The sequence below is a fragment of the Neodiprion virginianus genome, chromosome 4, assembly GCF_021901495.1.
Source record: "Neodiprion virginianus isolate iyNeoVirg1 chromosome 4, iyNeoVirg1.1, whole genome shotgun sequence".
In the NCBI taxonomy this organism is placed as follows: Eukaryota; Metazoa; Arthropoda; class Insecta; order Hymenoptera; family Diprionidae; genus Neodiprion; species Neodiprion virginianus.
In genome coordinates, this window is record NC_060880.1 from 4,602,037 (window position 1) to 4,622,554 (window position 20,518).

A 20,518-nucleotide genomic window follows, 5' to 3' on the forward strand; every position below is an offset into this window, starting at 1 on the left:
ATCGAAAAATATACTTCTAGGTAGAAAATGAAAATTAGTTTTCTAGCTTTTACCGGAAAGTCTGGTATCCGTTACTATTCTTTCTCATTACGATCACTGTTGCTATTATTTTCTTGCGACTGTTGCGAAAATTTAATGCTTGTGCAAGAATAAATTGACGTTAAAGCCTTGTTTGACTAAAAAAGTAGAGTAAACCGAACGAACTGATTTTGCGTCGCAATAACCAAAAAAGGATCGACGATAGCGCAAAATTGTTAGGCGTAGCTCGTTTTTCGTAATTCCAACAATATTCAAACAGTTTTTCTGACGATACCTGTTTTACTCAATTTTTCTACTTACTGTAACAAATGAAATTTTTGCAATAATCAACACAACAAATTCGTTACGCTTGCAAGTTTCAGCTGCTGCTGCTGCAAAAATATTTCTCTCCGTTTCTATATCAGCACTAAAATTTGCTGGTCCAAAGAATTTTTTTCTCCGTGATACGTGCACCCGAATATTTATAATCGTTTTACGCTGAGCTGAATCAACGTCTTTGTTTTTCTGGTTTTTTTTTATTTACTTTTTTTTCATTCCAAAGTATGTAAAAACGGGCAACACTCAACAAGCTGCAGCTTGCAGCTGCAAAAGACGTCGTTAACTTTTTATTCTCGGAGTCCTACGTTGCTTATCATTAGTTGTCAATTATAAATAACTCCGATGCAGCGGTCACGTGATGATTTGACCCATCTAGTCCAAGGAGAAAAAAAATTATCGTCACGCGTTCCGATCGAATTTTTGCCTCGAGCAACTTTCGGGTCGATTTCACGTTCGTTTATCCGATAATTATAACGACTCTGGATAGAAATTTGGCAAACGATTGGAGTCCGGATTGCATCGGCTCGAAGGGCAGGCCGAGATCGGTATGCGAAACGAAGCTGATAATTTCTCGTGCATAAATCGCAACGCGCTTGTTGACCGAAGGTGAAACAGTGAAACATGGTGCAAAATACGATCTAGGCTTGGCCGACTGTGCAAAGGACGGTAATAAAATGAAAATAGATAAATTTTCAACTCGTTATTTACACACGTTATGTGGCGGAACGAATTGCTGACGCCGTGATTACACGCTGTAATGAACGTTGCGACAACTCAGGTAAGTAAATCGAATCGCGTTATTATTATCTCCTTCCGTACGCATTTTCACACGGTATTTTCCTCCTTGATTCTCTATTGTAATAGAATTTTATCAGCATCGGAATTTTTCTAAAACAGCGAACACGGATGTTTTTATCAAAGCTTCGGCAAGATCGGCTCAGCTCTGCGTTTTGGACTCGCTTTACGATTACATTTATACGTATAACGCGTTTCATCGGCAGTGGAGAATCGAAACAAGAGGGCTTGCCTATCTCTTCAATTAATTTCCGATGGATACCGTCGTAAAACGTTTTACGGTCCCGAACCGAAACTCGAATTTCTCGTTCTTCATTTCTTACTTTCTTTCTTTGCAACAGCTGCAGATCTCGTTTCTTTATATTTATTTAATACTTTGTGTAACGCGTTATTGTGCCGAGTCAACTTTTACAACAAGATGGTTGGTATTCCAGGGTTTTTTGGATCGCTGATTACGAACCTAAAATCAGATTTAAAAAATTCAAGATGGCGGATCCAATACGGCGGACAAAAATTTCAAATTTCAACGAATGCAGTCAGAAATCACTATGCAGGGGTTTTTGTAGTCACTGATTCGAATCGTTGTACTGGATTTTCACAATCTGATTTCAGACCCTTCAGAGTTATTTCTCCTAATTCGTTAGATTTTGATATTATCATCCGCCATGTTGAATTTTTCGATCCGATTTCAGATTTGTAATCACCGAGTCAAATAACTAATTTAACTTTCTCGAAAATGAATTATTCCTTTAATTTTCAATTTTTATTTCAATCGATTTGTTTGTATACTGTTGGAAAGAAAAGATTTTCAATGATTTGTTGAACGGATAGGAAAAGAGAAAGACCATCGAAAGTTCAGAGCCGATTCGGTATGCAAGACTGCTTTACGGTTTTAGTGTATTTACGGCGGGAAACGGCGATCTCGTTATTCAAAGTGGATTAAAATTTGGTGGGCGCCGGCATGATCCTACGGTAGTAAACTGTTAACCATTCGCACTTTCGTCAGGCAGTTGCAAGTGCAAAGATCCAGAGGAAGCCCAAGTATTTCCCCACACTAAAACGCCTCTTTCATCAAGTTAATCGCTTCCCTACGTGCGGGCGTAAAAATCCCGGGGTTAATTTAGCACCGAATTATTACCGCACCTACTCTCGGGGAAGATGTTGCATAAAATTTTCGCATCCTCGGACGTGGTGGGAAAAACGATAGAGAATAAAAGCCTCGCCGATCGTATTTCAATCTGCACGTTACAACGCGCGTAACATTGCAAAAACGTCGATTTGCATATCGTCGTATATTTTGCCGCAATATAAAACCGTTCGTTATACTTAAATACGTTATATTTTACTTTACGACGTTCTTCTATCACTTCGAATTATTACCCACGGTAAAAGTAGTCGCAGGCTTATCATTTTCGCAGCCAAGATTCAGGTTTCGATAAAATTTTTAATTTCGCCTTCGTTTTTTTTTTTTTTTTTGTTGTTAAATTCATACACCTGCTCACATCCGGATAAATTATCCTGACAATTGTTGGAGCAACCGTCAAGTCTCCGATCGCTTGTCGATGCGGCTCTTTCACGCCTTGATTATCCGCAAGCCGCACACTTTTTACGCGCGTTTACTGCGGCTCAAAAGGCGCACAGTGAGTCCGTTCGGAATAAAATAGCAGATTTTTTTTTTGTAAAATGCAGAATTTACTTCGGTAACATATGATGAAAATCATTTTGCGCAGAGTAAAATCTGTTACATTTGTAGTAGAAAATATAAACGTCATTGGTATATTGGTATAAATCATGCAAAGTTTACTCGAATAGATGAAATTTTTTTATCTAAAAAAAAAATACATCTATACACTTTTAGTTGACAAAATTTAGTGCAATTAACATCAATCTTTTGAAATGAAAATTAAACTTCAAACCGAATGAAACGACTTTGTTCTGACTAAATTCTCAGCAGGTTCGTTGACGCGTAATTGAATAAAAATTTAGTCGTCTCAAGGACTCGAAGCTTCTGTACAACGTAGATTGAAAAAAAGTTGGCAAAGAATTTTGCGTCTCTCATCGATTAAAAAACGTATTTTTGTTTAATTTTTTTTTTTTTTTTTTTTAATATCCACATCGTCGTTGCCTTCCGTCCAATTACATTTAGTGAAAATGATCCCGCGACAAGGGTCCGCGTAATTATTATTTGTGAAAATGTTATTCGAGGAAAAGAGAATCCGACGTGTGTGTGCGTACGGCTTAATTCCGATAAAGTAGGAATTTAATTGAGCTCCGTTGAGGGGACGTCGTAGTCACGTTGCGATACAGTGTGTATGTGTGCGTACGTAATAGTAACCAGGCAACGTGAAAGGATGCCCTTTCTATCGACTTCGGCCCCTCGGGGTCCACTTCAAAAGGTGCATTGTCTTTGCCCGGTGGCCGCTCTATTTTATCGGACGAGCACACAGAGGCACTCGGCCGGAAACCGGGACCCAAATATGCTCCGAATTTTGCCGGCTCTCTTCTCATCCTCTCTGATAACAGTTTTGTTTGAAACGGGAAGCAACCGGACCGTCGGATCATTTCGCTCTCCCGCAGAAACGATCCGATACATAATGTATACACACACACACATATATATACATACATATATATATATATGTATATATATATACACGTACATAAACCCAACGTTCAAAAACAAAGCTTCGATTTACCTTTTTCGCCTACTCTGCGCCCTTTGTTGGTATTTTTTATTTATTCATTTTTTTTTTCATATTCTTATCTATTTCGATATCATTCATGGGCATCATCGATACCTACAGACACACGTTGGTAATTTATACGAATAGAGTATAATCGATTATTTTTCCTCACAATCGGTTTTCGTTTCTTATTCCGATGAACGGCGCATTGCAATATCAATTTAAGTGATTAAAGTATTAATTATTATCATTGGCTTACTAACTAAGTACGTCTGTTTTATATAATGAGTGAAAGATTAATGAATATTTTCACCTGAAATTGAAAAATATTTTTAATGAAACTATAAATTATCAAAATGCATCGATTATTTTTCAGCTTAGTGGCCGTCGCTGTTCAATTACTAATTCAACCATATCTCGCAACTGCAGCAGTTCCGTTTCTCAATTAGGAAAGTATTGATTCAATTGAACAGTATAATTGAAAGAGGCTGAAATTGCCTGCAAAAGAATGAAGTTTTAAAAAGGAAAGACAAATCTTTTCTCTTCCTCGTGTAGTTATTTATCGTTCGAATACGTCGGTAGGAAAGAAATAGCACTTGGAAACTTTTTTAATTCTTCTCTACAATTAACTTTTCGTTGCCCAATTTTTTTTTTCCGAATTCCTAGAATTATCATAGCTGTAATTTATAAACCGATTCTTAATTGTAATAAAATTATTATACGCGTAAAATTTGTTAAAAATTTCATCTCGGCTGATTTTATATTATAGATGATTCATTTATACAGAATTCGAATTATCCTAGAAGATGTCAATCTCAGCCAATCTTTCAAGCTTTCAATAAATTGATTCTTCCTGATAGAGTGCAATTTTTTGTTTATTTTCTTATTTATATCTCTGTGAAAATCAACTCGCTCTCCAACAAATTTTACGAACCTCCTCAGAGCTTTAAACAACGGCGCGAAGTCCTCAGCTGGATTCTAATTTCTGGCTGTAAATTGAGTAATATTGTCCTTTTTGAACACGAGTCCTTAAGCTCGCCTCCCCGCCGTCACCGCGAGGCGTCGAGTTAAAGAAATTCGAAACAGCCCTGAGGTGGACAATTAAAATCATTAGCGAGACTCCCCTCCGGGAAGCATTGACGAGAGGGTAAATAAATAAGTGATTAAATAACGAGTTTAGAGCACGGTTCAGAAAACAAAACACTTTTACCAAAAATATAACGACGATCGTAACAACTCTTTTTGAAAATACGCGTACAGTCTATTTTTGGAGCTTTTTTCGAAAGCCACTTTTCACGGTGAACTTTTAATTGGAAACAACTATATTGAGTTTCTTTTTTAACCCCCTTTCAATCACGCAATCCAGTCGTTTTTTTTTGTTTTTTTTTTTTTTTTTTGTACGGAACCGCAATTATGCGTTACCTATGTATTTCTCGACGCAGAATGCAAATTTGATGTCAAGATTTTAATAAAACTAAAAACAACCCCTAAAATGGGCTGAAAACGGGTTGAATTATCAACATTGTTTTAGACAGTGTTATTGAATGAGATTTGTATATATTGATATATATTTCGAGGCAGTACGATTTTAGGCCGAGAATAGGTGCAACCCTTAATACTATCTGTATCCACCCTTGAGGAGGGTGAAAACCACCCCTGTGCTTCGAATTTTTCTAAATCTATATATTATTATTATAATGGTCATTCTGAGATCTCTGTTTTTCAACAAATGAATTCCAAGCGTTCTTTAGTGTACGATTGTCATCAAATTTCTCTGTTAACGAATTAAATTCACGAAAATACGTTTTATATTTTATGCATACGTTCATTCATAACAATTATAAACAATTATATATCCAGAAAAAATCCTAATCATACCAAAGTTTAAGTATCTTTCATGGCATATAAAAACAATGACAAAAAACAAAAATAAGCACAGACAAGACGACAAAAGGTGACTGAAAGGGTTAAGCAGGAGATTTTCACCCGTCTCAATATTGGCGGAAAATTTTTAATCAAACGAAATTGCGCTGTCTCAAGATAAAGGAAAATACAAAAGATATATTTGCGCGGGGAAAAATGCCGGCTTGCTTATTCCCGTCGATATTCATTCCCAAGAATGAAGGCATGCGATCCCACTAACACCAGTCCGCATCTCGACTCGTCTCTTAGAGTGTGTGGAAAGAATCGTTCTTTGTATGGTTATCACCGTAGGAATGCTCAGATGCCACGAATGGTCGCCGGGCAACAGCTTGTCGAAACGATCGGCACGGGGCGTCGAATATCCTCGTTTATTTCCTTTTTATTTCTGTTTATTTCTACAATATCCTTAAAGTGCCTACACATATTGAATATCAAGTCACGACGCGCGGCATTGCACGGAATTACTTATACCTACGATTCTTTGTCCGCGAAGGAGAAGCTGGGACGAGGAGATTATCCGGCTGTTCCATTAATTCGATCGTCGTCAAACTGAACGTATGTCACACACGCACACGCACACACGCGCACGCACACACGCGTATATAATGTCAGGGTGGTAGATAAAAATTGACCATTTCTTTGTCTCTTCAAAGTCTCACGTTTAATATTTGTATAGGAATGAGAAATGAGACGCCTGCTATAATTTGAGTCCTTAATATTAATATTTAGTGGTTCCTGAACGCGACATGCAACTTTCCATTTAATTAACAGGTGAAAATAATTTTGGTTATTTCTGAATTTTATAACTCAGTAGCGGAACAGTGTACACAAATGTCTGATACATATTTATGTGGGAAATTCAATGCTCTGCAAAAAAGGTCTGTTATGATTTTTTGATAACTCAACTATTTCAAAAGTTATTCAGAGTTCAAGTTTAAAATATGTAAAAACTCATTTTTTTTCATAGATTAACAGCGAAAATACTATACGTGTCACAAAATATAAAATCATGTCGTTTAATTAATTTTCAACTGTTTGCAAATTAATTTTTGCTGAAAAAAAGGGTGCCTTTAAAGCGGAACTACATATATTACGTATCATGACTTGTAATAATTATAAAATGAATTTGTTTAAGATTGGTTTTAAATTTTTCTCATCAATTCTTTGTTGAAAAACGATAGTTTTTAATACCAAGATGGAAGTGGACAAGCTTGCGGTTTGAAATCTACAGGCTAAAGAATCGTATTGTGACAGAGAATTAGTGAGAAAAATTTGAAACCAATCGAAAATTGGGTGTTCATGTTTTTGGGAGCAGTAAAAATCAGATTCGTGGTCCAAAAATCTTAGACACGGTTTTTCTGTGAAAGATGGCGAAAGATAGGTCGGTTCGGCAAGGAACGCCTCATACATACAATCTAGCTGCAAAGAATTTATTACACTCAGGGAGATTCCGTCTGCAGATTAGAAAGCAGGTTTATTGTTTTTTTTTTTAATAATTCACGGATTTGCTTAATTCGAATATCAAAATTCTTCATCGAGGATGCCTGCTTGGCGCATATAATAATAACGAGATATGGATGGTGTGGGCATTACACGAATACACCTGCCTGCGCGAACGTCAAGTGGCGTTAAATTCTGTTAACGACAAATTGCTTTAATATGACGAGCCCCAGTTTTCAAAGTTAGAGCCTTGCGGATGGATGAGGAGGGGGGGGGGGGGGGGATGAGTGCGATCCAGCCAAGTTATTAACCGCATCCTTAATTAATAAAGATATTCAGTCATGCGATTAATTCGCCGGTTAGGCTTGTATTAAACTATACGCCTCCATTCGCGATATTAAAGGACTTCAAAGTGGTTCAATTCTACAGGCTGCTGCTAGATGGGAGTCACTTTTTTTTTCTTCCAAATTTATTAATAACAAAAACTAGATATTAGGTACAGTAGAAATAATTCCACTCGCTGATTTCACGTCGTCCTCGAGACTCGAATCCTCGTCGATATCTTCAGCAGGTCGTAATCGAGCAATTCGCGACGCAGCATGGCGCGTTTTGGTACGGAGCAATGAGCCCAAAGTCACACCTGCAGTATATAGTCTCGTTTGAGCATTCCTGAAACCGGTAATCACCGTCAGTTAAATAATGTTCGAAAGTGATTCGAACTCCGGTGTAAATTCTTCGACATATGCTTGAAGAGTGTAAAAGAATTTTATGCACATAGAAAAGTTTGTTACGTGTGAGGAATCCTATGCAAACCCAACCAATGTCTGACCCTCAACATTTTTCATTCCATTCGCAATTTTTTTTACAACTGTCCCAACTCTGAAACATTAGCCGGAATTTTCGCAGACTCTTTATTCAATCGGTTAAGTATTTGTAAATATTGAGAGTGTTTTTGAAAAGGAATTTTTTTTAAATTCTCAAAAAATGTATTTTCTTTCCCAATTATTTCAAGATCGGGCTCATGATCGGTCGATTTCTATTTCTATGTTTTTTTTAGCACTGTCAATTTTTTCGATGAACTAAAACATTGTTTAAACGGTCTCAAAATTTTTAAAACTTCTATTTTTCACAATCAGTTAGAAAATTTCTAGACCGATATTATTCTGAAGTTGATGGGAAAAAGTTGGATGTGCCAAAAAAATAGACAAACAAAATCGCTCCATAATGGAACCTGTCTAGCAATGTTCCGATATTGAAATGATTGGAAAAGAAAATACAGTTTTTTAGAATTTTAAAAAAGCTCCTTTTCAAAATCACTCTCAATATTTATGAATAATTGAACGATTGAATAAAAAATCTGAAAAAATTCAGGGTACTGTTTCGGAGTTGGGACAATTGCAGAAAAATTTGGAACAAAATAAAAAATAGTGTGGGTCAGACGCTGGTTGGGTTCGCGTGGAATTCCTCGTATTCATACACGGACAGTTCGTACCCTGACATTTTCAGCAACGAAAATCTGCACATTTTCTTTTACCACTCGTTTGGCAAATTGAGGTTTGAAAATTCAAATTGGAGAAAAATTACCGCCACGCAAGCTCCTGGCATTATACCGCAAGGTGGTTCGCACGATGTACAGTTCACAGGATTCATTCCGGGCCCGCAATGACCTTCATCCTGGGCACCTACTGTGGGTGAGAATTTATGGATCAGCATTTGGTATAGAAATTTCACTGTATTTTGATCAGACACTCACTCGCGATGATCAGCAGAACCTGTGCAACTAAGACCGAGACTGTCGACGATGCTTTCATTTTGGTATCGATGTGGAAAGTAGGCGCTTTCTCGGCTGACGCGGATTAATATGGCTTCGTTGACGGCGGCTGCTCCTTTAGAAATATATGGAAATAGTCAAGACAGTATCGACGCCAAACCAACAAAACATGTTTATTGTGCCGACGTGTGCTTCTGGCTTTTTACTTCACCGATATGCAAAGATTGTGACATAACTTTAAGATAATACTACGGTTATTTTTTCCGCTTGTAAGGTGTACAGTTGCAAATGCAACTCGGTGACTGAAGCATATTTGTTATCGTTCGATGTTTATTCTCAAAATATTTCTGTGTTCTTCTGAAACACCAATTAGGAATCGCATAAACATGTCTGATTAAATACTTTTATTCAAATAGATGATTATTCGATGCATCATTGATGAGTAAATGCAATTACAAGATAGATACAAATATTTTCGCGTCCTTGCAAACCGCATGAAAATAAGCTGAATCTATGTTTACATTGTTTCGTTCTCTTACTAACTGCAATCAAGACTGTCACTGATATTCTCGGGTTTTCACTCATCTTTCGTCTCTTCTCACAGCACGTAAAATCTGACAAAGTATATTTGCTTAAATAAAAAATTATCGGCCTATGTGTTTATCAAAACGTGGAATTTTTCAGCAAGTTACATTTTTACTTTTTCATACGAGATCAGACAATCGCTTTACAAGAATATTATTCAGAAATATACTGACGAGTATGAGATAATTTTAATAACTTTGGCCAACTCGACATTTGTGTAGGAAGGGCTTGTTCATTGATTTATAGTTCGTAAATTAGTTCCAAGTTAACTTGGAGCTATTTTTAAATGTTTCATTGGTAGAAAATAAGTTCGAGTTTAATAAACAACGCTCTTTTCACGGGATCGTTGTGAAAAGGGAGGAGAGAAGGCATTCGGTAAAAGATGTTGTAGAAATTGCGACGTTTTGTGAATAATAAATAAAGTTATTTACGAATTTCATATAGTTGGTATCATCAAGTCAACTGGAAAAGTTTATTTGAATTCATTATTCAATTTAAGTCGTTTCACCTCTGTCGTCAAAGTTCATCAGAGAAATTCTGGCAACTTTAGTTCATCTAAAAGGTTACGTCTTCCAGAGAACTAAAGACCAGGATTTAACCAGCTGGAGATTTCAGAAATCGACAGAACTAAAAAGGAAACATCTTAAACAAACCGCCAATTTATCTTACGATAAATTAACAAGACTTCTCGCAACGAACCAAATAAATAAATAACCGTAATAAAATAAATTGGAAGATAAAAATTCGGGAGACAACACCTTCCATCGCACGTTCTCCTCTCTCATGAATGACGAATATCGTGGTATAACAATACAGCGAAAGCGATTTTATTAAGAAGTACAATACATTATTTCAGCTGTAAATCCATGTATCAGGAACACACGATACATACTTCGTGAGCGTTAGGAAGGACACTCGCTCTCCGAGACGCAAGTAACGTTACTTTGACTGACTTGGTAGTATCCAAGATCGCACTTGCAAGCGACGTATTGGTCAGAGCAAACCTTTGAACAAAAATAAATGCAAGTGTTGAACGTATACTCTTGTTAAGTCAACGAAATCTTTATTTATAATGACAATTATACCTCTGCGCAAGGCCTCACCCGTCCGCTACAAAGCTCGTTGCACGTCGTACAATTGGAAAGGGTAGAGTTAGGTCCGCAACTAACAGCAGCCTCGGTATTTTTCATCACTACGAATCAAACTTGAATTACGTACTTGAATCAATAACGGTTTTGAGTTCCATTCGTCCGAGGTATCGTAAGTGTTTAACATTTGGTAAAAGAATCAAATGAATGGAAAACTTACACAAGAGTATTAGGAACAAACCCGTGACTGCAGACACCAGCAAGGCTAATGTAGCCATCTTGACTCGGGGACGATTTTAATGTCACTGTGTTTTACCGGTTCTAGCGCACTACTTATATGCTTCTTTTCAACGCTGGTCGTAGAATGTCAACATATTATTATTTTGCTAACACGATAACGTCGAACGCGCAGCTTTCAGGGACACTTTCGTGAGAGTGGGGATTCATAAATGTTCGTTATAAAATTCAGGGGTAAAAATTTGTGGATTCGATTGTTGGTCATCAATTTTCTGCAACTGTGCCATGAGTTACAGGTGTTGCCATGGATTAAATCATGTTACAAGCAGCACGTTTACCAACACTCCAATATTTAGAGAGATTGACCCATTGATTCGCCGCTGAGGCATGAGACTTATATCAAAGGACTTCAAAGCAGTTCAAATTGTTATATTTTTCTAGTGCAAGTTTATTGTTCTCAAAAGCTATATCTCAGTTATCAGAATAACGTAGTTAATCCTAAGTAGTTTTTACATGCTCATTAAGTTCCGAAACACCATCAATATCTTCAGCATGTCGCAGTAGAGCAATTATCTCTCGGTACGCAGCAGTTTGCGTTTTCGTAGGGAAGAACATACCCAGAGTCACACTGGCAGTATATATCCTGGCTGCCGCAGGACTGAAACCCAAAATCACGATCAGCACAATGATGTGTAAAAAGAAACTCATAATCTTGCACACGCTCTTTAAGATGCATTAAGAGCGTTGGGTGCGATCGTTAGTTAATGAAATTTATGCAAAGAAGTGTGTTGCCTATAATACAGAAACGGATGATCCATGTTCTGAAATTTCTATAAAAACAAAAAGAGTAAAAAAAATCATTTTCACATCGCTTATTCGACCAACCAATCTTTGAAAATGTAAGTTGATGAAAACTTACGCCTTTGCAATCTCCGCCAAATCCACCACATACTACATTACAAGGTGTACAGTTCCTGGCGTACATTCCGGACCCGCACTCAGATTGACTCTGGACCCCAACTGCAGATGGTAATTTACAAACAGGCATTCCGTAATAATTACACCACAAGTGATCGAACGATCATGATTCTATTATCAACGAGATTTTCCTGGATTTAGATCAGATACTCACGGACAAAAATTGTCAGAACACCCGCAATTAAGACCAAGAATGCTGACACTGGTTTCATCTTGATATCGATGCGTGAAATGAGCAGTTCCTGAGCTAACGCCGTTTATAGACAGCTCTGTTGGTGTCGACAGTCTCTTTTATAAAGAACAGTACTGTCATTGTTGGAACTACAGTGACGTCAGTCGCATAAAAATATTTATTTATTTCGCCGACACGCATTCACGATTACTTGACTTTATGCACATGCACCGAGTGTCATAAAGTCTACACATAATATCACAGCCATTTTTTCCAATGATGGATTGCGTGCGCGTCTTAGTTTTCGAAATCTCTTAACCTCCACTGAGTATTATTTTTTACGACACTGTCCAGTGTCGTAAGTGTTTGGCATATATTGCACCAGCCCCTTATGCTATAAGCACGTTTTTACCGACCAAAAAGACAAGATACGATCGTGAAATACAACGAGTTTCTAGCAAATCTAAGAGTGGATTTTACTTCTATGTTGCAGACTTGATTGCACATCTCACAGGACGAATTCCATCAGGCTTATATGGAAAAAGACATGACTCGAAGATTTCGTATTTGAAGTTGCAAACTGAATCGGTGATCATCGAAAGTCCGTGGCAGCAAAGTAAGTAATAATTTGCAACTTAAATTTCCGAGATTGTTATCCACGTTGAAATTTTTCACTTTGTTATTTCACCCATGCGATTTAATAATTCCGTTGTCATCGATGACTATTATTCAATTTGAAAATCGTGAGTAAATCCAATTACTCTACGGACATAAATATCTTAGCTTTATAGTATTGTGATTTGTACGAAAATAACCGAAACATATGTTTATTCAGATAGTTTTCGTTCTCCACCTTATTTAGTAACTTCAGGAAAGCGTTGCCCAGTGTCACTTTTATTCGAGGATTCTTGCTCATATCGTGTTATTTCTAAAAACACAATATCACTTATTGGTTGACCTATAGGCACGTATTTTAATGGTCAACCTTTACATTCTCGTCAACATGGACAGTAGTCGATTGAACGTAACCATAAGAAGTGTTATTCACTCTGGATAAATAGGTTTTCAACGTATTATTCCGAGTGATGCGGTAGTGATAAGAACACCCTATATTTTCGCAAATTGCACTTTTATCTCATCACACAAGGTCAGATTATCGCATCAACATCCATATAACAGTAACAAACACATCGGTCAGTATAACATAATTTTAATAAACACAATCAGCGGCTTATATAAACCGAATAGTTGCATGCAAAAAAATTCTTGTAGATTTGAACATAGACATCGCTTCCGCTGAATTCGTAATTCATTTTACATCATGGAAGTCTACTGCATGCGTGGTCGATTATCGTGCTCAATCGCACTTTGCCGGCTTCTTCACGCAATCACCTTTGCTGTTTCGGCAGAATCCAGAATCACAGCTACAGTACATGGGCTTTGCGGAGCATAACTGTAAGAAAAAACAAAAAAAAAAAAACAGTGATACCGATTAAGAACGATTTATATTCCGTGGCAATTAGTGCAAGTATCGGAGTTCAATTTGCAATCTTCACGATGATTTTCATGAAAAAAACTTCAACCCGGATAGCGGGGATATGTTTCGAACCAATCGTAGAATACCAATTTCAGTAACACTTACCAGCGGACAAGCCATCTTAATTTCATCGCAACTCTCATTGCACGGTGAGCAGTTTGATGGCGTCGAATGAGGTCCACATAATGACGCACATGCTTTGGCATCCGCAGGTTTTACAACTGCAGATTGAACAAGAATTGAAAAAATTGTATTCCAATTTTTGGAATGACTTATGCTCCCAAGATATTCAGAACGGTACGAAGTGGTATTGCTGATAATTGTGAGATTGAATTTTCGATGTTAGCACGCAGGTGACTTACCGGTGGCTATCAGAAAGATCCCCGCGATGAAAGGAATAAGGAACGTTGATGCCATCATCTCGACTTCGATTCGCTTCGGTTTTGACAATTTTTCGACTTCTGCGAAGTTTACATACATTTTTGGATGAAAAGAGAACACTTGACACGTCTGAATCAACAGGCTTTATCGACAAACGAACATATTTTTGTTATGCCGCGTTTGTCTTTACTGGACTTGTACACCTATCGAGGTGGTTTCGGACAATTGCAAGACTGTTTATATGATCGTCTACCACGATCTACCGTCAACAATGCGTTGGCGGTAATAATATTTTCCTACAAAGTATGAGACGTTATATATTTTAGTTACAAGGGTACATCGGGCACATTGAATTCTGGTTCCTCAGTGTTGTGGAGAACCCTCACTTCTCGGGTCGAAAGTATCGTTGAAGCTTTGGCTGACTTGGTAGTATCCAGAATCGCACTTACTTGATTTTGTATTTCATCTGACAAGGAAGGTGACTACAAAAACCTGTAAAAAGTGCAGATTCTATCAACGCCAACGTAATCATCTTGACTTTGACGGTCTGTTATTGTCTCTGTAGTTTCCTTTTCCAGTGCAGTACTTATATGCCTTTGTTAAACCCCCCATAAAATGACCATCGTTGAAATATTATTTCTGGAAACATTATAGCGTCGAATAAGCAACTTTCAAAGAAAAATCGAAAGTAGCGGGAGCCGCAAATGTTTCTTCGTTTGAATTTGATATTGAATGACTAGATTGATTGTTGGTTCTTTTTTATTCATCGATACAATTTATCATAATTTTAACGCGGTACATATTTTGGACGTAAAAATTTCTCGATTATATTCTCTGCACAACAATTTCCGTCGACTATTTCGCAAGTCAACATTCCGAAGAATTAACGCAGTAGCCATAAGAATTATAAACCATACCCGTAGGGCAGAAACAACCTACTCTGCATACCTGAAAATAAGGAAAATTACAATCAGCCATTTTGTATAATCGATCGCAAAGTAAAATATTCGTACCATAACAATTTCACTCTTACTAACCTGGGAACAAATAGGGTTTGGGTTGAGGCAGGTAGCGTTGCACGTACCGCAAGTTCTGCATTCGGCGCCATAATTGGCGCACGTTTCGTTGCATTGTGCATCTGAAAAGTTTGTTATCAATTATCAATTTCTCCTTCAACAATAATCAATTGTGTAAAAACAGTCTCGTTACAATTGATAGATATTTATAATATTTTTCGAAAGCACGACGCATCGTTTCGACCTCGACATCGAACGAAAATTTATGCAAACTTGGATAAAAACTTTGCAAAACAACGAGGGGCATGAGCAGTTCGCGATTCCGGTATCAAAAAAGGTTGAAATTCGCTGCCACTAGTGCCTATAGGGATAAGGGATAAGAAGTAACAGGTGAAACGATGTCTTACCCGCCAATACGAACGTCGTCAACGCGACTAAGAAGAACACCGCAAACTTGAACATGTTGCTTAGTGCCCCGAACTAGACGGACATCACACACGAATGCTGCACCAAGCACGATCATTTATATACGTTTCCATATCGGTATTTTCTCTGGTAAAATGGCCAGCCGTTGATCACGTGACACCAGCTGTGTCAACGCTTGATTGTTTAAACGTCCCACAAAAGTTACCATACTGAAAGACGTGTTCGTGAAGATCGCGACTCTAGTCGCGCATATTTTTACTGTATACATTCATTGCACGCAACGATGTGACTCATCCATATTGAAAATTGTATGGCTGGCGATATTTTTATTTTGAATTACAACAAGAGAGAAACGAAACATCAGGTAAAACATATCGATTTGTTTTGTTTTTCCCCCATTCGTGGTTTCCTATTCATCCTAACGATTTCTTCGGTTTGTTTAACCGACATTGAGGAAAATCGAGAGTTGTCAGTAGCGTATTGTTACATTTTATTTTCATTTATGTTAATTTGTTTCTTAATTACTTGCTTTTTTGAGGCCAGATGAATTTCTTGCGATTATAATACTTGTGATATATATATATATATATATATATATATATATATATATATATATATATATATATATATATATATATATATATATATATATATATATATATATATATATATATATATATATATATATATATATATATGTAACATGTAGCAGTTGTAATCGGAATATCACCGATTTGGTATTTTAATCAATACGATTGAAGTAGAGTAAATTGGTAAATCTTTCACATTGGATCATCAATTTTCGAGTTCATTATTTTTTCTGCCGTGGGTTTTCAACATTCCGTGATCGGAATGCATTCGCCCTCGTTATTCCGTACGTAATTCTGAGGACAGTAACAACCTATTCGACATTCCTGAAAATTGGAACAATATCATGCGCACGATGTTTTTAGCTCGAAGATTCGAAGGAACAATTTATCGTTTCGTGGCAAAATTCACGAACCATTGTACAAACTGTATCGAGAGTGTCGCAGGTTCTTTCACACGTTCCGCACATCGTGAACACGGCGCCATTTTTACATCCCGACCTTTGCGCGTCTGGAAATATTATCATTCGATTAATAAAATAACAATGACTGTCTTTACGATGTTTAATTTTAGCAATAATTATTGCAGGCCGCAAACAGTTGGTAAAAATTGGAGTGAGGCGGTTTTCACTTGAAAAATTATTTATCGTAATCGAATATCTATTCGCTTACCCGAAAATGTGAACGTCAGTGAAACTAGTAAAAGCACCGTAACTGTCAACTTCAGCATGTTTAGTTTCCAGGGTTTTTCAAACTCTGCTTAACGTCTGATGACAATTTTTATTTACATACCTGCATCGAGTTTTTATACTTCTCGTATCTTATACGGCAAGGCTGAAATACATATATTTGCCAAATTGCATATCCGACGTCAACATTTGAATTTCTATCTTTATTACGCGTATGCACGATAACAGTTTTACCGTATAATTATCCCGCCGACATATCTTTATGCAATTATATGCAGTTTCACGATTGCGTTCACGGTGGAAAAAATTGGTATTCAACAATCCATATTTTGAAAATTACTCGCAATTGCAGAACTTTAACCACTCTTACTCCGTTCAGACATAATTCGGAGTTGGTCAAAGCCTCGATAAAATTTGACGAAAATCCATCGAGGAAATTTCCCACGGTCCTTAAACGAGCGGAGGGAAATTTCGGGACGGCCGACCATCGGACAAAATATCATGTCGGCTCGTTGAACAGGAAGAGATGTTTAGCCCCGAGTTTCCGGACGATACTGAAGGCAATAATGGAATTATGAGCATTAATTGAAGACGACCATACGAAGCCAGGCAATTATCCCGTGAAATCCTAGGAAATTCCTCTCTCTCTCTCTCTCTCTCTATTTCTCTCTCACTCTCTCCTAGGGCTGAAGAGACAAAGTCCGAGACAAAGTGCGGAATGGAAGGAGGAGGAGAGTCGCGTCCACTTTGTCAGCGTAAGCCCTTGTGATCAATTCGGACTGCTTCCGAATCCGCGTTTGCTTTTAGCCTAAATGCTATTTGGTCCGCTTGCGAGAATCAGTATTTTTCTTTCGGGTTTCCTCAGACGCGGCGCCTCCCCTCCCCTGTTTTCTCCAAATTGAGTTTCCCGCGGTCAAACGCAATATATTATTGGTCACTTAGCGAAACCGGGACCAAGTTTCCACCCACCTTTATTCCCCCTCCCGAAGCTTTCCATTCACCCGGAATTAACTAAAACGGTGTAACTAATACATATAAGCGCGACCAAATTAACTTATCAATTAAGTTTCGTCCGCGGAAACGACGTATCCTCTCGATGCGATTATTCCCTCCTTAGAAACTGGATTCCATACTTTGCGCGCTTAGCTGCATAAATATTAAACACCCGTACGAACCGCGAAATGAATATTCCATTTGCAATTACAACGCGCGTCGCATTTCACTTGAAATACATGTATCATTTTTCGCTCACTTAATTTTTTGCAGATCAAAATATTACGTAGAAATATAACAAGATTCTTTTATCATTTCGTTCTTTCTTTCTTATTTTGCAATCATTCCCGCGCTTTTCACCTGTAATAATCATTGTTTTTTACACTAATCGTTAAAGTGGTCGAAAATAAAAGTGGTAATTCTTATATACCGATTTTGCAATTCGCGCCAATAGACACGTCGAGTTTTTTTTTTCTCTTTTGGCCTAAAGTCATGTCCGCACACGCGTCATTGATACACCGAAGTCGTAATTGTCTCCGTGTTCTATCCCTTGGGCTGGTAATTTGATTCAAAATACGAACCCCCTGATAGAGGCTAACGATCGTTTAATCTAATATTAGCTTGATTACAATTTTCAGGTCAGCGGGTTAATCGGAATTGGCAATGGGGATCTAACTCCGTTACTGACCCCTTTAAATTCCTTCAGAAACTCTTATACCGCCTCTGAAGAGAAACGGGAACGACTTTGGTTTCATTTTGCGATTGTTGAAAATTTTCAGCAACTACCGCGAATCGATTGTGGGAATAAAAATGTTAAATAGGAGTCAGCGCGCTTGAATCAGGGTTTTTTGTGCCAGTAAAATGAGGAATGACTTTTACTCGTTTTTTTTTTTGTTTTGCTAAAATTAAGATCGGAGTCTATTTCTGAATTGTTAAATCTCGTCTCAGAATTTCGTGCACAACGTAACGTTGGTTGACTCCGTGTAAGCAACGTGGAAGTTTCCATCTAGGCGTAAGTGACTGGGGTTATAAATAATTTTTAAAAACACGTCGTCTAATCTTGGACTACACGTCACGGACAATAGTTGAAGTACACGACGAAAAAGATCCTTGACGAAAATTTCGCTGAAAATTACACGTGCGGTAGATATATCCTCGAGGGTTCGTATATACATATGTATAATAGTAGCTAAGCAGTATACGACGCTGCAAATCGTGCACAATGGGAAACGTCATCCCCGTGGCATTTGCTGTACCTACGAAGTAAAAATAAAGCTTTACAATAATACAACGGAGGGGGGGGGGGGGGAGGGGCGGAAAGGCGGGATATATAGAGAAATGCGGAGGCTTAATTACTCGGAAAACTCGGCATGCAATCTCGACGTTCCCCATTGTCTCGCCTCCTATTCATCGGCGGGATCCTCTCCCTCAGGAGGTATCCTTCCTCCCTTTCTCTTCTCCCTCACCCGCCCCGAGCCATCCGGCAGCGTCGTCAGTCGGTGACAGCGGAAAACTCAATTGGCGAAGAGAGAGAGAGAGAGAGACAGAGGGAGGTGAAGGGGGGGGGGGGGGGGGTGGCATCGTATTCGTCCGAATTTCCTCCCCGAGTTTCTCCACGCAGCCCCGGTTTTGTCGACGAGGACGAGCCCGAAACTCGGCGATCAGGAAGCTGGCCCACTGACCCGATCCTTCGTCCAATCAGCGTTCGTGCCGACGGTGAAAATGGGGAAAACCGAGCCTTCCCTCTGCTCATGGGGAAACTTATTTCCCACCAAATTAACCCGCGGACGCTGAACGCCGTAGACGAAATTGCCTATTAGCGACTTTTAACGCGATAGTTCGAACAGAAGTTCGGATCGTTAAGCTTCGCGGACTCGGACGCTAAATTCTTTCCCTTTGTGTCCCTCTGCTTCGACCAAGGTTTCTTAGCACGTTCGCAGTTTTTGCTTGTTTCTCTTTTTATGGGGTCGAAATTATAGATTTTTTTTTTTTTTCTCGTGATTCAATGTTCGCGACGGAAGCTTTTATGTTTATTTCAAATGAAACGGAATCGATCGTTTGAGCGAGGCTTGATATGTGAAACTGGAATTAAATAGGTTCCGAAACAATAAATTCAAAGAAAGAAAGTTCAGTTCTACGTAACTTCAGAAGAATCGGATTATTGTTCTGATTTATCTATTATACTTTTTTTTTTTTGCCTGCTTTAATCCCAAAATCGTATCGTTGGTCAGGTTTTAGATGAAATTCGTTGCTTAAAAATTTTCCATTTGTATAAATTCGTTTCGCGGACTAACTCTTAGCAGTGTTTTTTGCTAAACATCTTTATAACTGCAGAAACAATTTGTTTCTCTGTAATTCGGAAGTGTGTATACAAGACGGGATTGGAGTTTTCGATCAATTTACTACACGAACTACCTAAACGCTGCTGCAATTTCGGAGGAAAGTCAGTTTTCGCCGTCAGGGATAGCTCGTTATCCATCTATTAACGAGCCCATTATATTATCTGGAAAACTTTAATCAATTCGTAATTACTACTGTGTCTCGTCTCGTCTCGTCGCCTTCGAATAATTCCACATCGACGGGGGGCGAGGCGATAAGATTGCCGTGCGGAGCCCGAATCGCAAAGACAATTCGCAACAGTTAAGCCGGAAAATCATTAGCCGATGATGACACTGGTCTATGAATTCGCTGGCTAAATTTTTGCAAAAATTAATACAACGAGCCCCCGTCGCCTGGCTGGTTATGAATGAATCGTTACGTGCAGTGGAATAATTCCGTTTTGCTAGCGGGGTGTGAGTGTCGCGGAAGTCGAGAGGATTTAAGGGTTAGAAACTTAAATACGGAAGGATTTGACAGGTT

The 20,518-nt window shown here is 38.2% G+C and overlaps 2 protein-coding genes across 2 annotated transcripts; both read right to left on the minus strand.

Annotated features, from left to right (window-relative positions):
- Positions 1-10,360: 10,360 nt before the first annotated feature.
- On the minus strand, positions 10,361-11,018 carry LOC124303454 (serine protease inhibitor 2-like). Its single transcript, XM_046760667.1, has 3 exons — positions 10,864-11,018; positions 10,641-10,747; positions 10,361-10,559 (listed from the first exon to the last, which is right to left on the minus strand). The coding sequence occupies exons 1-3, from the start codon at positions 10,919-10,921 to the stop codon at positions 10,458-10,460; spliced, it is 267 nt and encodes an 88-aa protein (XP_046616623.1). The 5' UTR covers positions 10,922-11,018; the 3' UTR covers positions 10,361-10,457.
- A 5,055-nt stretch (positions 11,019-16,073) lies between these two features.
- LOC124303455 (chymotrypsin inhibitor) lies at positions 16,074-16,803 on the minus strand. The gene is made up of 3 exons (XM_046760668.1): positions 16,650-16,803; positions 16,394-16,488; positions 16,074-16,304 (listed from the first exon to the last, which is right to left on the minus strand). The coding sequence occupies exons 1-3, from the start codon at positions 16,705-16,707 to the stop codon at positions 16,224-16,226; spliced, it is 234 nt and encodes a 77-aa protein (XP_046616624.1). The 5' UTR covers positions 16,708-16,803; the 3' UTR covers positions 16,074-16,223.
- Positions 16,804-20,518: the final 3,715 nt, after the last annotated feature.